The sequence below is a fragment of the Copadichromis virginalis genome, linkage group LG16, assembly GCF_057382275.1.
Source record: "Copadichromis virginalis isolate Kocher_CV1m ecotype Utaka linkage group LG16, C_Virginalis_male_GT1.1, whole genome shotgun sequence".
In the NCBI taxonomy this organism is placed as follows: domain Eukaryota; kingdom Metazoa; phylum Chordata; class Actinopteri; order Cichliformes; family Cichlidae; genus Copadichromis; species Copadichromis virginalis.
The window spans coordinates 17,952,445-17,968,016 of NC_140633.1; the positions used below are offsets into that span (position 1 = coordinate 17,952,445).

At 42.3% G+C, this 15,572-nt stretch overlaps 1 protein-coding gene across 1 annotated transcript in view; it reads right to left on the reverse strand.

Annotated features, from left to right (window-relative positions):
- Positions 1-15,572, reverse strand: part of dachd (dachshund d) — a 93,138-nt gene that overhangs the window by 13,343 nt on the left and 64,223 nt on the right. The window contains exons 4-6 of the mRNA XM_085435670.1: positions 13,149-13,321; positions 12,868-13,003; positions 12,573-12,704 (exon numbers count right to left, since the gene is read on the reverse strand). Of these exons, the coding sequence (XP_085291796.1) occupies positions 12,573-12,704; positions 12,868-13,003; positions 13,149-13,321 (441 nt within the window). The remainder of the gene's footprint in view (positions 1-12,572; positions 12,705-12,867; positions 13,004-13,148; positions 13,322-15,572) is intronic.

A 15,572-nucleotide genomic window follows, 5' to 3' on the forward strand; every position in this document is an offset into this window, starting at 1 on the left:
GGCAACAGAGAGATAGATGTTTGAAGACGGAAGACGGATGGATAGATAGGTGAGGCACGGTCTGAGGTAGAGGAGGCTGCAACAGAAGAATGAAAGAGTGACAGAGACGTAGAGAGATAGTAGAGAGAGGGAAAGAGAGAGGGAGAGCAGAGGTACATTTGGCTGGCCAGTCAGTGTGATATATTGACAGGTGAAGCCTTTGTCCTTGCAAACCTGTGTTCCTCCCAGCAGGAGAACTGAATGCTAAACCTGGAGGTTGTCAGCACAGGAAACACAAAGCAAGGCAATGCTTTTTCACTGCACAATTACATTTGATTTGACCTGCCAGGGCTGCGGAGAAAACCAGCCTCCTTCAAATGGAGTAGTTATGACCTCTCGGACAGCCATTAGCAGCAAACACAGCATTATTCAAGCTGCACTTAAAGCGCTAGGTTCGGAAAAATCTTGTCAAGGGAAATATCTGTCTTCTCGTACGAACGTGGCGATGCAGAGCTGGGCAAAAAAAAAAAGAAAAAAAAAAGAAGTTGCATGCAATTTGAGCACTTGAAAAAAACATGAGCCTTAGCTGATCTTGCACATGATGTCTGCACTCTGGAGGAAAGGAAAAAAGAAGAAAAGTCAGCTGTAACTGCGAGAGTTTTAAACAGGTAGCGTAGCATGTCGTATGCTGATTCTAACAACTGTAACCCCTGCAAATGCGATAAAAGCAGGTTTCATTTCCTCGCAGAATAAAATATGTACACGATAGCTTGCGATCAGGAAGATTTGGATGGCTCGCAAGCATGCTCGTCCTAAGCAAAGTGTTTGACGAGCCATACAGGACAAATTCTTTCGGAAGACTATCCCTTGCATATGCCGCGCATATGTGTGTGTGACACGCCGTATATGCTGCGAGGAAAGAGGAAAGGCTCACATGCTCGGATGTATGCAAAACTCTCAAGCGGACATACACATTCATTACACGCACGCACGGCACACACACTTAATGTGCCCTCATCACATTTAAGCTAATTTCCTTTTCATCACGGAGAGAGGAAAATGAGTGTTTGCCCCATCCCTGCTGGGGGACAAAGTCAAGAGCCCCGGTCGGTTTGGGCTAGATTAACAGGTAACATTTGGCTCCCACTCTCTTATCACAGCATGAAAATCAAACCGCGTGTTTTTCCTCCGTCGCTCTCTCTCCCCTCCCTAATGTTCCCTTCACTTAGAGATGAAATCGCTTGCTGCACAAACCCATTTGGAGAGAGGAGAGAAGGTGAGTGGGATAATCAGGCTGGCCACTGGGCCGTGTTTCCTAAATGCTCTCCAAAACATTACTGTGCACAGGCATAAAATTAGCACCGGGACCTTAAAATGTTGACATTTAGCATGACTTTTTGGAGAGTGACACCCTCATATTTTCTTGTAGGATATCATTAAATTTCAACTGCCCTATGGCTGTGCCTTTCCATTAATAACCAATTCAGTGTGTCACTTCTCCCTCTCTCGCTTTCTCTCCCCCCTCTCTCTCTCCCGCTCGCTCGTGCCACCTTTTTAAAGTAATGAGTCCATTGCTTTGCTTTAATAAATTGAATCGTATTCTCAAGGCCATATGAAGATAGAGCCACAGATGGACAGGCTGCATGGAGGAAATAACCATAAATCCTTTACTGTCACAGAGGTGGTCTGAGGTGACAAAAGAAGAAGATCGCAACCCTCGATTGGGATCGCGCCGAGATTACAAAAGACACAGTCAAAGGTTGATTCTGTCTGTTAAAACTGTGTTCTCCTAGCAGGGACAAATATACCCAATGACGCTCTTGTCGCTGATGCCGGCTTGTGGTCAAACGTAAGAAACAACACAAGGATCAGAATACTGACAGGTGCTTGTCCCAAAATGTTTTGGAGGGTACGCTGTGCATAATGGCACAGATTACACTGTTATGGTGCAGTTAAGAGAGATTTTGTCCTTTGTTTAACTATTAGCTTGGAGAAGGAAGGGGAGGGCAAAAAACAGGGAGAGAGAGAAATGGAAACAGCGAGAGCAAGAGGCAAGGGAGCAGGATCTGTGTTGACTTCCATTCAGGAGGAAGATATCTTGTCTTTTTATGCGGCCCATGTCATATTTATTGCATAAAGGTCAGAGTGTTCATTTGTTCAAAGTCAGCGTTTTCCCTCTCTCCTCTCCTCCATGTAATAAATGCAGGGGCTATGTCATTATCGGACCTCTGAGGATTACAGGCTTGGCTGACTGTGATGACTGCATAAAAGCATACAGGACTTTTGTTTCTGCCAGCGCACAGCTTCAAATGAGCTCTTAAAGAGAACAGTAGCGGAGGCAAAATGGCATTTTGTAGAGAGAGACGATCGCAGTTCGGATGGACAAAAGGGGAAAGGAGCGAGTTGGTTAAGGCGAAAGATTGAGGGGCTAAAATCCTCGCTCTTGGTTTTAAGTCAGGCCAGTGGTGGCGGAGCAAAATAAACTTGTGGCTCAGAAAGGGAAATGACAGGAGGGGGGCTGACTTGAGACTTGAATAGATTTCTGTAATTCACCTATCGACTCTGAGCCCAAACTGTCAAGAAGATAATGCTTGGAGAAGGACATCACTGCGAGCAGCTTTGAAGGTGTTTAAACTGTCTTTGCATATTGACCTCTATTGTCCGGGCCCATTTATTAACAGAAGAATCCCAGAGATTAAACTGGCCTCAGCTATCGATTGGCTATTTTGCCCAAATCATTCACATTTCAGAGGGGGGATCATTTGTACTGTACACCCCGCTAAGCTGCCTGACCCACTAATCATCAAGCCATTTATTTCTCTCACTCTTTGTTTAGTTCTCCTTTGTTTGGCATTTATTAATTCATTAGAGCAACTTCTCATGCAGCTTAACTTAGACGGTGACTGGGGAGTCCTGTTTCCAGCCGATAGCAACTTACATTCCAGCAAAATATGCCACCGAATATGCGCCCGACATCACAATACAGATGCCAATTACATATTGATAATTAAGCATTCAAACAAACAAACAGAGAGGAAATCCCCCATAATCACCAGGTTTTAATAGAACAAGTATTAGCTTGGCGTGGTTGGCCAGATAGCCTGCTGCTAGATCAGAGCTTTGCTGGGTTTGGGAGGAAGGGGTGGGGTAGGGTGGGGAAGCGGAGGAGGGGTAGTGGGAGGGGGGAGACACATTGGTGTCATTGCCTGGCATTGCAATCCTACAGGGAGAGGCTCTGCCGTTCTGCCGCTACTGCTGAATGACTGTCGACGACAGCTGGCACTAATCCAGACTGGATACACTGAGCTGCTTTTCTTTTCTTTTTCTTTTTTTCCCCTTCTCTTTTTAAATGAAGATGAAAGAACAAAAGAGAAAATGGGAAAATGTAAACTTTTAAAGAGGGCCTTGCTTAGGAGCACTTGTTCCGCGGCTGCCTGGTGAGGAAGCGGCAAAAAACTGATGCAAATCCATTAGCGGTCCTGTTTTCACAGTAATAAAAATACTTAAGGGGTTTTAATAGGAGCGACGTGTTAAACGTGTGGAAATCTGTTTTGATAACATTATTCATAACAGTGGCTTTGCGCTGTGTGAATTAATAACACTTCATTTACAGACGGAAGAAAGCTGGCATGGTATTTCCAGTTAAAGAGATTAATTTTTAAAGACCTAATTGACAGGCTGGGGTTAGGCAGGATAAGCAACAGACTATAAGGCTGCAGCTGCAAAGTCAAGGTGACTGGAATACTCAGAGAAAGGCTTTCAAAAAGCAGAATAGAGAGGGAGGGAGTGAAGAGAATTAGTCCTCGAGCACTTTTCCCTCCGCCCCCCATTCTTCCTCTCTTTATTAGGAATGATTTACTTTCTCAGTGAAAGGATATAAAAGCTCAAGTATAGCGGCGTAATTATCGCCGAGTGAAAATTTAAAGGTTTGACTCACAATGTCCTCAAGTCTGCGAGCAGACTGCCAGACGATAAGAGTGACTGTGTTGAACACTCGGCATCCAATCGGTTGTGCTTTATGGGCTTTGCCAAGGAAGAGCACACAAACAGCACTCAGCTCTGCAAGTCTGTAAACATGATGGACTGTGGCAAACTACTAGGGCTGGTGTTTACCTTGGCAGAGCCTGGCCTTGGCATGTTGGTAGCATCGCTTAATTACTGTTTACATGTAAATATTAAATTATACAAACAACCCCACAGAATGTCTCGGAAAGCGCAGAAACACACATTCAGGGTCAACCTTATCTGTCTGCAACAGTTGCCGCCGCTACGATAGGCATTGTTTTGAATCGCAAATTTTCTGCATTGTACATAATCTTCATAATTGTTTAGTGCTGTTGTCCAAGGGCATTCAGGTAAATATGTTCCCATAATCTGCATAATAGCAGATGCTCAGATATGTAAAACGCACCTTGTGTTCTCAGAAAGAAAAAAAAAAGACGGGGTTATTGTTCAACAACAACAGTTTCATCAGGATAAAGAAGCGTGAGCATTAACGTCTCCAGTCAAGACAGATAGATGATTGCTTTGATTACGGGGCCCTGCTTTCCTGATGGTCCTGAGCAGCATATATAGTAAAGCACTGGTGCCTACTGTGCATCTCTAGTATGGCTGAGTAAAGCACTTGTTCATTTGCAGTGAAGGGTAACATGAAACAGGCCTGAGCCTTCTGATGGACAGGGAGATTTCACCTTCGCCAGTGAATGATAATGCATTATTAAATTTGCCTCTCTGCTCACTAGATACACTTAGCTGACCACAGCATATTTATCTCCCCATCCGAGGCTCACGTCTTGGCAGGAGAAAGCATTCTGTCACTTTTGAGGCATTTCAAAGATTAAAAAGAACCTCTCTCTTTTCAACGTTCCTAAAAGCATCCCCACCCCCCCCACCCCCCTTTTTTTTCAGTGAAATGTGATTAGCAGGAGATGGTGTCACGCAATGGAACATTCATGAGAGGGGAGAACAAATATCCAAATGAACTCCCATGTCCTCGAGGAATAGCCCCTCTCTGCACCATCAGCAATCTCTCTCTCACACGGGCTGAGGAAATTTGATTGATCCTCTATTGAATTATTTTTTTGCACTCTTTCATTTCAACAGGACGCACTGACAAGTTGTTTGATCATAAAGCATTATTGTCTGCCAAGTCACATTTCAGGGCTGTGATGGCTAATGATCTTGCCTCCTGACTTAGGGAAAGTCAGGTAGTCAGCATGTGTTTGAAGCTCGCGATTCCAAGGACATCGGGAGGTACTGAGCAAAACACTATACATTAAAAGTCAGGGAGATGAGAGGGAAGGAGCTCGAACTTTTAATGATACTGTACGGCGATACCATCGGTGTCAGTGGAATATTTACGAAAAGAGCACAAAACTGACGCCGAAACTTTTGCCTGACCCAGAGTCCCCCGCCTGCCTTTTTATCATTGCAAATGCTTATGCAAAGAAGGAGCAGAACAAAGACTACAAAGGCTAGAAATCACTCTTTTGTCTTTTTTCATCTTTTTTTTTCTAAACTACGTTCCCCTTTCTCTCGCTCGCTCTCTGTACACGAACCCATGAGCATCCACAGGTCCTTGGCCAAAGCAGCTGTATGGAAACAGACTGTGATGCTCATACCTGCTCGTAGAGCTGGGCGATAGAACGATAACGATATGTATCGCGATATAACTTTGACTCGATAGAGAAATTAAGCTATCGCGATAGACCTCGCCGCTCTTGTCCTCAAGAAAAAAGAAAAAAAAAAAGAAGGTCAGCCAATCCAAATTAAGTAGCGCAGAGCCGAACCAATCACAGCCGCAGCATCACGTCGCGTGACTTGTTACATACAGCACAAGTGCCAAGCCGCACGTGTGTTTGTTTGGGAAGCAGCCAGCGGGTAATGGAGCCAGCGCGTAATGGAGGAAATGAGTGTGCCGACTAGAAAAATCAACCGAGCGTGACCGAAGAGAAAACAGATGATGGTTCCAATGCCGGAGAGATTGTCGAACGGAAGAGCCATAGAAGTTCCGTAGTGTGAAGGTATTTCGGCTATTTCAAGTCTGACAAAAAACAGAGTAGCGTGCACTGTAAATTGTGCCGAAAGCAAGTCGGGAAATACAATAAACTGGTGCATGCGTCACACTGTGCGCCACGTTATTGTTTCGGTGAAATGAATTTCTACAATACTGTTAATTCTACTCTCTGCAGTGTTTAAATGCTTACATATACACACAGTTACTGTCCCTCCACACATACGACTCGGTTCTGCTTCTATGCCCCAGCTTTGTTTACTTTTTCCCACCGAGGCTTCTAGACTTCTGATTGGCCAACATTTCGGCACGGTTAGGAATCTAGCGCCACCTGCTGCTTTGGCATGTTCATAGCAGCGTTTTCCTTCATTTCTGCCTTTATGTGTGGACGGGATTATTTTTTAAAACGAAAACGGAAAATCTCCGTTTTCAAAGATACCCGTGTACGTGTGGACGTAGCCTCAGTCTCTGACTGGAAGCGCTAATTCGTCATTCGGCTTTTGTCAGACTAAAGTAACTGTTAAAACTGTTTGAAAAGGAGAGATTGAGAATTTCCTTTTAGTTCTCAGTTTATTTGATATTGACAAAAGTTAGTCAGTTTTGTCTGTGCTTCTGTAAAACAAACTAAGATTTATTTTTAGAATTAATATTTTGTTTCTAAGTGGAATTGACAATTTAGTCTGTTTTGTTTGTTCTATTTTGAAACTTAAACGCTTTAGTGGCTGCCTTTTGTGTAGTTTGCAATATTTGCCTTTATTTATCTGAAAAAGTCTCATGTTCCTTAAGTACATCTACCCTGTTGAACTTATTATGGGAAATAAATATTTAAATAAAAACAAGCTGCTGATTATTTCACATTTTACTTGTGAGCAACGGCACATTTAAATCTTACAAATATAGTTATTTGGCTTATATCGTGATAGATATCGTTATCGCCTGAAATGAAAAAAACATATCGTGATATGAAAAAATCTCATATCGCCCAGCTCTACCTGCTCGGTTTGATCTTTGAGAGTGCGAGCTGGGGCTGCGGACAGTGCGCCTAAGCAGCGTCCTGACAAACAAAAGGCGAGACAAATCAACTTTGTCCATTGTGGTCACACCAGTGCACGGTGCATCGCCGACTGCTCGGATGATAGCAGGTATAGGAGAGGATGCACCACCTAGGTGACATAATGCACCACAGGCTTCCATTTATGCTTGAGAGGAGATTAGGAGCACATCTCCTGTTGTGTCAACAAGTATACATAACATTCACCAGTGAAGTGCCAATATCATATTACTAATGATTCAGCCGCTTTTAAAATATGGTTTACAGAATCGCCTTACATACTGTACTTGCCTCTGCACGTCTTGTCAGGCATTTTTAGCTCGGTGCAAAAGAGATGTGGCATGTTTACCTGCACTTGGGGGTGGGGGTTAGAGCTGTTGATGGGAAATTGCTTAAACTGCCACATGTTTTTTTTCTTCTTTCTTTTTTTTTTTTTTTTTTAAACAGAAAACTCTTCAACATACATACTGTACATATGGCTTGTGTTTCAAACACCTTTTCCCCAAGGAAATAAAATGATAGCCAGTGTTTGATGTCCAAAGTAAGTTTACAGCCAAAAGGCTTCTGTACCTTTCAAATTTCCCCTTGTTTGTCAGCTACCTGCTGTTTCACGAGACAGAGGCTTGTCGGAAGCTATCGCCGCAGACTTTCTGTTTGAAGCAATTCAATTAGTCACATGTGAGATAACACTTAGCTTTCTACTAGCCTTTTTATTTTTTCTCCCCCCAACGTATCGACTAATCTCTTTCTTTTTTTTTTTCTCTTCTTTGGCAGAATTTGGACAAAAAATAATCACGTTCAAACAACAGCAAAAAAAAGCCCTACCATCTGGTTGCGCTGCACTTGGTGACACAACTTTGGGAAGTGTCTGTTTTATACGACAACAAACAGCCTTTGTCCTTCATCACCAGAGATGACATGAAAAAGATGAGGCACGTTCATAGGATGTGAGTGCTGAGGCATTATAGGGGCTGTCTCTGAGGCGTCTGACTGTTTAAATAGTCTCCATATGAGCCGGGGCACTGCATCCGTCCTCTGCAGCCAACCTGCTCCCCTTCTTAGAGTGCATTGCAAGAGATTAATTTAATGCTCTGCCAGGATCATAAAGATCAAACAAGTGGAGAGATATCATTAAACCATTGGAATGTTATCTCATTTATCTAAACAAACTGATGCGATGAACGGCCTAATTAAAAAGCTCGCCATAAACAAAGCTTCGGATGGGGAGGCCTCTCCCCTCTTTAACAATGGAACACATTTATTTTATTAATCCAATGCATCGTGTATCATATCATTACAGTTCAATATATCTATCATTAATTTTATTCCCTTCACTTAAAGCTTTTATTGGAATTACTTTGGTTATTAGTTGGTTCTAATGTATTGGTTACCTCTGTATTTGGCTGCTACAATCTCTCTTATCTCGCTGCATAAACCTGTGCATGTTATTCAAATTGCCTCATTTATTATGATAGCTTCCTCATGTAAATTGTGCTGACTGCTCGCCCTTGCACAGTCCTCATTAGACTAATGAAAACCTTCAAACGAAAAAACTAAACAACCTGCCAAATAAAGGTCTGGGGTTATTATGAAAATTACAACTGTGGGAGCCGGGAGAAGCTCTCTTCATTAATTCATGCTCAGCAAATTGGTAACTAATTTAGTTGCACTCCTCTGCATTAATGGGTTATTTTATAAAAATGTTTTCCACAGCCCGAGACCTCTGGTGCACACACTGAAGAGCTCAGAATCCTAATCAAGTCCAGTGACATATTAGGAATTGACAATCTCAAAGATAATACAGCGTGTGTTTGCTAGTAGATGTGCGCGGGTCAACTAGTTAGAACTGCCGCGGATTGCTCGGTCATTTGCTTTCTCCTCTAATATTGTGAAGAAATTAGAGTCATTTGTGTTGATTATTTGAGTGTGGAGGAGGCACTTCAGCTGAGAAGGAAGATTTCTGCTGCCGAGGAAACATTCAGTTGATTTATGTGTGCGGATCCTCGGTTAAACCCTCGTTCTTTGTTTGCGTTACCCCGTTAGTGCAAATCTCTCCTTGTTTCACATACGAACACGCACGCACACACACACACATATGCTCGCACACGTGCAGTTAGACGGTCTGTGACCCATAAATTCAGCTCATGATCCTGCTAATTATTACTATTCACTGCTTCACACTCTGTGAGTGAAGGTCTAACACTGATCTTCACGTCAGCCTAGCCAACAGGGAACATACAGCCGAATGATTTCCATAGTGGTTTTATTATCATTATCAACCTCACCCCACCCTGCATCACCCAGCACAGCTCCGCTAAAACCAACAGAGAATACTGAAATCTATTATTTGCTTCATTTTGTATTTAATCTGCCATGCTTAGTAGATTTCTATCTGCTTCTTTTCTCATTTTCCTCTTCTTCATAATTCTCATCAACAACATCGTAATGAATTTATAAAAGCAATTAATAGCGTAAAGGCTAATCGGCTAATTCTGCATTTTATTTTGGTAGGAAAGATTAAAAACAATTGATATGTGTGGCAACAAATATCATATCTAAAAATAAATAATAAAATAAAATAACTGAGATGCAAAATCTGTGTGGAAATCAGACCTAGCTGACATTTAGTTGCACTATTAAATGTTTTTGTAGTTAATTAAGAGAACTCCAGGGGTGTTATTAAATCGCAGCATGTGCATTACAGGGGGCTGATATGATGTTGCAAATGTAAAACGTCCAAAGCCAGGTAAAGACACTTTCAAAGAGATCCAACAAGCAAAACACATGTGTGCAGTTAACTTATTTCTATGTGCCTGTGCAACAATGCGCACTAAACAGAGACATGAAGCCATAGAAGCAGCAGCACAGTCTGACATCATGACAAATGAAGGGCAGGATCAATCTTTAAATTAAAGGTTTAACATTTCTCAATTTTATTGCCAATATTCAAGGACTCAAATGGACTTTTAGGGCCCTTTTCATAAAGCTCTAGAAATATAACACTTTTCTTTTGATAATGGCATGCAGACTTTTCCCTTGTGGATTGTAAGTTTCTTTAGAAATCTGTGCAACGATGACAGTTGTAATGCTGGCAAATGTTGCTGCTGGTACAAAAAGTAAATCTGAGTTTATGAAACTTTTTGCTGCTCTTGACAAATTACACAAACTAGTGTATGACCTATTTAAAACAGGCATATGCAGCAGAGTGAGCAGAGTGACTTCAGTCATTCATGTCAGGGGGAAAAGGTTTGGTCAGCAAAATACTGTACACACCTGATCTGCAACAGTTCCGCAAGTCTGGTCTCAAACTGCTATGCAGATATATGATATAGCCTTGAAAGACTTAACTTTACTTTTCACAGTTGTGTATGCATGTCACAGCATTAAATTACTGCTAAGATGAGCAATGCAAGTACTGATTTTATAAAAGGACAGCTCTAATGATGCATTCACTCAATGCAAAATACCCAACATTAGCCTGATTGTGCAACAAGAGCTTGATTTTTATTAATGGCTTTATTTTGCATACTTTACCTACGCTGATAAAATGCACATCCCAAGCATTCCAAAAACAACCCAACATCGTGTGGAATTAAGCTTTCATACAGATTGAGTTTTGAGCTGCAGTGAGAGAATGAGCTCCGCCTGCAGCTCACTAAAGATGCCATAGCTAGAAGGAGGCCTTCTGGATAGGTTTCCTATTGAAACGTCAGTGCAAATCCTCAACTGCTTGTTTAAGGGGGAGTAGGTTGCGGTCACTGCGGTTGCCACATTTTGAGAGATTGCTGTGGAGTAAAGTTTGTCAGCCCTCAGGGGTTCCCTAATGGCCTTGGGCCCAATGCCCATTGCCTGTCTTGCCTGTTCTCCAGCTGCCTGTCTGACTGCTGTAAAACTTTAACAGAAAATAACTTTTACTCAAAATGTGAGGAGCGCTCATCCCAACGACTTAAAAGTCCACATGGCGCTGCCTCGACCTCCACAATTACCTGCCAAGTGTGAAGAGAATCTGATGAACAGTTGATGAAAAATGCAAAGAACCAAAAGCCGCACAACACACACATACAGAGATTTCACCATTTATTAGTGAGACTAGTGAATGGTCTGTTTAGTAAGAGTGTTAATGAAGCCCATCCACAGAGAATCTCTTCACTTTTTGTTGACACTGTTTCATAGAAATTAGTTGCATCTCAGTAAATAGGAATGGATGGAGCTAAAGGGAAGGTAATTTTGCCTAGAAGACGCTGGCATTATATTATAATTAAGTATTGCTTATATATTGTATGTATGTATGAATGTATGATTTGAATGTTCTCCTACTGGATGAGTGGACTGATCTTGGTGAAACTTTGGATAAACATTGTCTAGCCCACTGTGAGTCCCATATATGTAAGTATGTGCATGTATGTAGTTTGCTAGTTCTTCTAATGTATGCTGATATCAGACTTGAAGATTTACAGGTCCACACTAACTTGATGGCACCTTTAAATATTATCAGTAAACATTGCTTAATTTTGCTGGCTGTTCATGCAAATTTCTTCAGACTTATCACTGCAATTCCTTCAGTCCCCAGTAATGCATCTGCATTGTGTGAAGTAAATTTTAAAAAAAATGTCTGTCAGGAAGTTTGAAAAACACACTGAAATACCCGAGATTGTGGCCATTCAAACTGTAACTGTTCAGCTTTCTCGAGAATTTAAATTACATAATTGAGAAACTGAAAAATATGTTAAAAAAAAAAACCCCAACAAACAACAAATAACATAAGAATTTTGTGTTTCTACTTACTTTATGTGCTCTTGACTCATTTCAACTATACTACTTTTACTGTCATTTGTGGACACACTATAGTTTCTCTTCTCTCGTCTGATCTGTTTCCTCAGATATGGGCATGTTTCACTAGCTCTAAGTTCCCTCCCCTACCTCCAAAACATTCTGTCAGGCTAGAAGAAACACTGATAACGAAAAACTAGATAGCCAAGATATCCCTCATCTAAACAACACTTGCTCAGATGCCTGGACTGAAGCCCTTCAAGTCTAAAGTATATTAGAAAAACAGTTGTTCAGACACTTATAGAGCATGTAGTTGTAGACTAACATTCTCCCAAAAAATCTTTCTAACAAGAAATCTTAGAATGAGAGGCAGAGCCTTCAGCTCTCAGGCCCCTCTCCTGTTGAACCATCTCTCAAGCTCCTGGTGGACTAGTTTTCTGCACTCACCTCTTTTCACTCCTCCCCTGTTTATACGTCACTACTGCACTACTGTACGACTATAGTGTGTGTTTGGTCTTGTCTCCCATGGTCATGGCAGATGGCTTCCCCTCCCTGATCCTAATTCTGCTGGAGCTCTCTTCCTGTTAAAAGGGAGGTTTTCCTTCCCACTGTTGCTAAGTGCCTCTCATAGGGGGATTGTCTGATTGCTGGGGTTGTCCTTTTAATTGTGTACAATATAAAGTGCCTTGAAGCAACTGTTGTTATGAATCGGCAGTACATACATAGAACTGAACAGAACGGGGCTGAGACTTGACTCACCTTTATCAGCGTGCATCCTCTTTGCTTCATGGCTCATGTCATGGGCCAGGTCTCCCTCTTTAGGTCCCGGTGCGATGTTGGGTGACAGGCCAAGCAAGGCTTGGTTCATGGAGAGACCATTGTGGTGTGCGGCTGCATAAAAAAATCAGCAAAAAAAACCAAACCATTATTAGCTAGACAGGAGCTTAAACCTTCCATCTGTACAATCTGTAAAGCCCTTTAGAGGGTTTTTTTTTCTTTATTTTTTCTTTATTTGTGTTAATAAATGTGCTGTGAAGCAATATATAATACGTACGTATCCTGTCTGAGGAGCTTTCTGTGTGGGCTGGGGAGCTGGACACACTGCTGCTGCGGTGGGACGATGGGTGACTACCTGGCCTCCTGTGGTCTTCTAAGGAAGGAGCAGGGGAGGGACTGTCCGGCAAACGTTCCTGCAACCCCAACAGCCACAAAACCACACATGCAAAATAAATATCCAGCGCAGGCTCGAGTGTTATGCCACGAGAAAGAGGGAACTGTGTTTACAGCAGCCAGCTGTTATTATGACATTGCTTGCTTTCTCTTTTAAAAATTTACCTTTATAACAGAGGTGACCATTCTGGAGGGCAGACTTTGGCCCTGTGCTGCGGCGGCCATATTTGCAATGGTGCTGAGGTGGTTCATCTGGCTCATCGCCATAGTGACAGAGGCTGGGGGCAGGCTGACTGGGATCAGAGGGTGTGGCATCATCATGAAGGGGAGTTCCAGGCCTGAGACACAGGAAGAGGTCGTTGGTTACTCAATGATGCATATTATGAGTGAGCTACCCACAGGGGAAACTTGGCTGAAAACTCAGAACCTGCTGGTGTTAATTCAGCAATCAGTAATTCCCACCACTGAGATCCCCTTTAAAATTGGTGTCCAATAACACTAAAGCTTTACAGAGCCAAGCGCCAGGAAAAGAAAGGAATAATTCAGATTAATCACGTCTCGGGTATCTTTCCATGTTAACACAATACACATAAATGTTTTACAGCACGTGTTAATAATAGATACTACTGCAATAATAATAAAGAAAATGGGGACGATAACTATACACACAGTCATTCAAAGACCAAAGTTTACACTGCAATAAATATGCATCAATTATTCTATGATGAATAAAAAGGGGCAAATTATGGAAATTCTCTCAATATTTACATATAAAAAAATATCTCGGTAAAAACAAGGGCAATCTTGAAAGTCATTACCCAAATGACTAGTTAAACGCGCTAATGACAAACAAGTAGCGCTAGGCTACAGTACGGCAATGACTTTAGGCTAATTATAGCCGCCGACAGTGCAGACCAAGAGACAAAGAGAAGAAGAGAATGAGACAAAAAAAAAAGAGTAGGTCGCATTCAGCTCACCCAATAATGTGATTTTCAGGGTTTTTTTCTCTATACGAACACACAAATTATTCCATTACAACATCAGAGATATCTTACAAATGTTCTAAATTATTCAATTGCTGTCTGGCAGTAGACGCCTAATTGGGGAAATTGAAGACATTAGCAGCGAGAAAATGTAAAGAAAGTCTAATAAAGATACTGCGGGTGGGGTGCGGTAGAGGGGGGGTTGTAGCTAGTCAAATAGTGGCCCTGAACTGCACTTCTGAATGGCTTAATGAAAACAAGCCAACTTTCAAAGGACATGAGCACAGACAGAGGGTCAAAGCTAGGTGTCTGTATCCCCCTCCCCTCCCCAGCCGTGGCACCCCCCTCCTTCCCCCCGCCCGTGCTCTACAGGGACTTTGAACTGGCAGGATCAAAAGTGACTGGGAACAGTTTGGTCTCATTCCTCCGCCACTCAGATGCTTTTCCTCAAATGCTTTAAAGAAAACCTCATAGACACTATTGGATCTGATCGAGCCTCTCTGTAGATTTTTTTTAACTCCTTTTTTTTCTGTCTTTCTTGGCAGCCCGGTTCAAGGTAAAAAAGAAAAAAAAGAAAGCTGTGTAGAGAAAAAGGAAGGGAAGAAAAAAAGATAGCACACTACAGAAAGCTATCCACAAAACAACTCCACTCTTCTTTTTTTGACAAAACATCAGTAGCCAAAGGGCAAGGAGATCTGCATGGCGAAGCCTCTAAAGAGAAGGACACTGGTTGAAAATGAAAGGACATGAGAAGTACTCCTCTCTGTCATTCCCCTCCTTCCAAAAGAAGCATTGATTTCCATAAGAAAGGTGGCATGCAGTTTCTCAGTGGCAAGTATTCCCAAACAATATAAAGCAGGGGAGATTAAAGAAAGGCGGAAGCCAAGCAGCACCTTGTATCAGCGCCTCTGCTGAAGCTCAGACTGAATCAATTACCACTCAGCAGGCTAAGCTCAATTAAAAAACACCACAGAGGGCCTGATTGCGGGGGTACTTACTGTAGGACAACATGGAGAGGTCTAGGCTACCTATCAGCCTTTCAAGGCCACTCAAGGGCCAGAGTGAAGAGACTTATTCTGCCTTTGAGGTGTCTCTATTACGCCCATTCAATCAAACGCAGCTACACACACATAAAGGTAGATTTTCACCATATCAATAAAGTATGAAAAAGAGGTGAAAAGTCACTTAAAACAACGCAGGTCTGCGCTTTGTTAGTAACATACCGCCACTTATCTCCCTGTCATATCTTTCTCTTGATGGCATGTGAATTTCATTGATGTGTCTCCACCTGACTGACAGGCTGGCGCGAAAACACAGGACCTCTGTTTGCTCTAAGGGGGTATTAGTCTCGCTTTCAGTGCCCGTCCAGCCCCTTTCTTGTCACCCCATCCTAAAGCGATGTTTCTCCCATAAAGACCCATTCAGGCCACTGTAGGGGAATGTGCCACGGGCCAACAAGGGTGCACCAAATCCTTTTATTTATGGCTGAAAGGAGCCAGGTGAGGAGGATATGCATTTATTCAAGGAATCTGGCATTTTCACAAGACAGTTAGAGTGTTTTCATCGCATTCATATGCAATTTCTTCTCATTTTCTTGATTTTTATT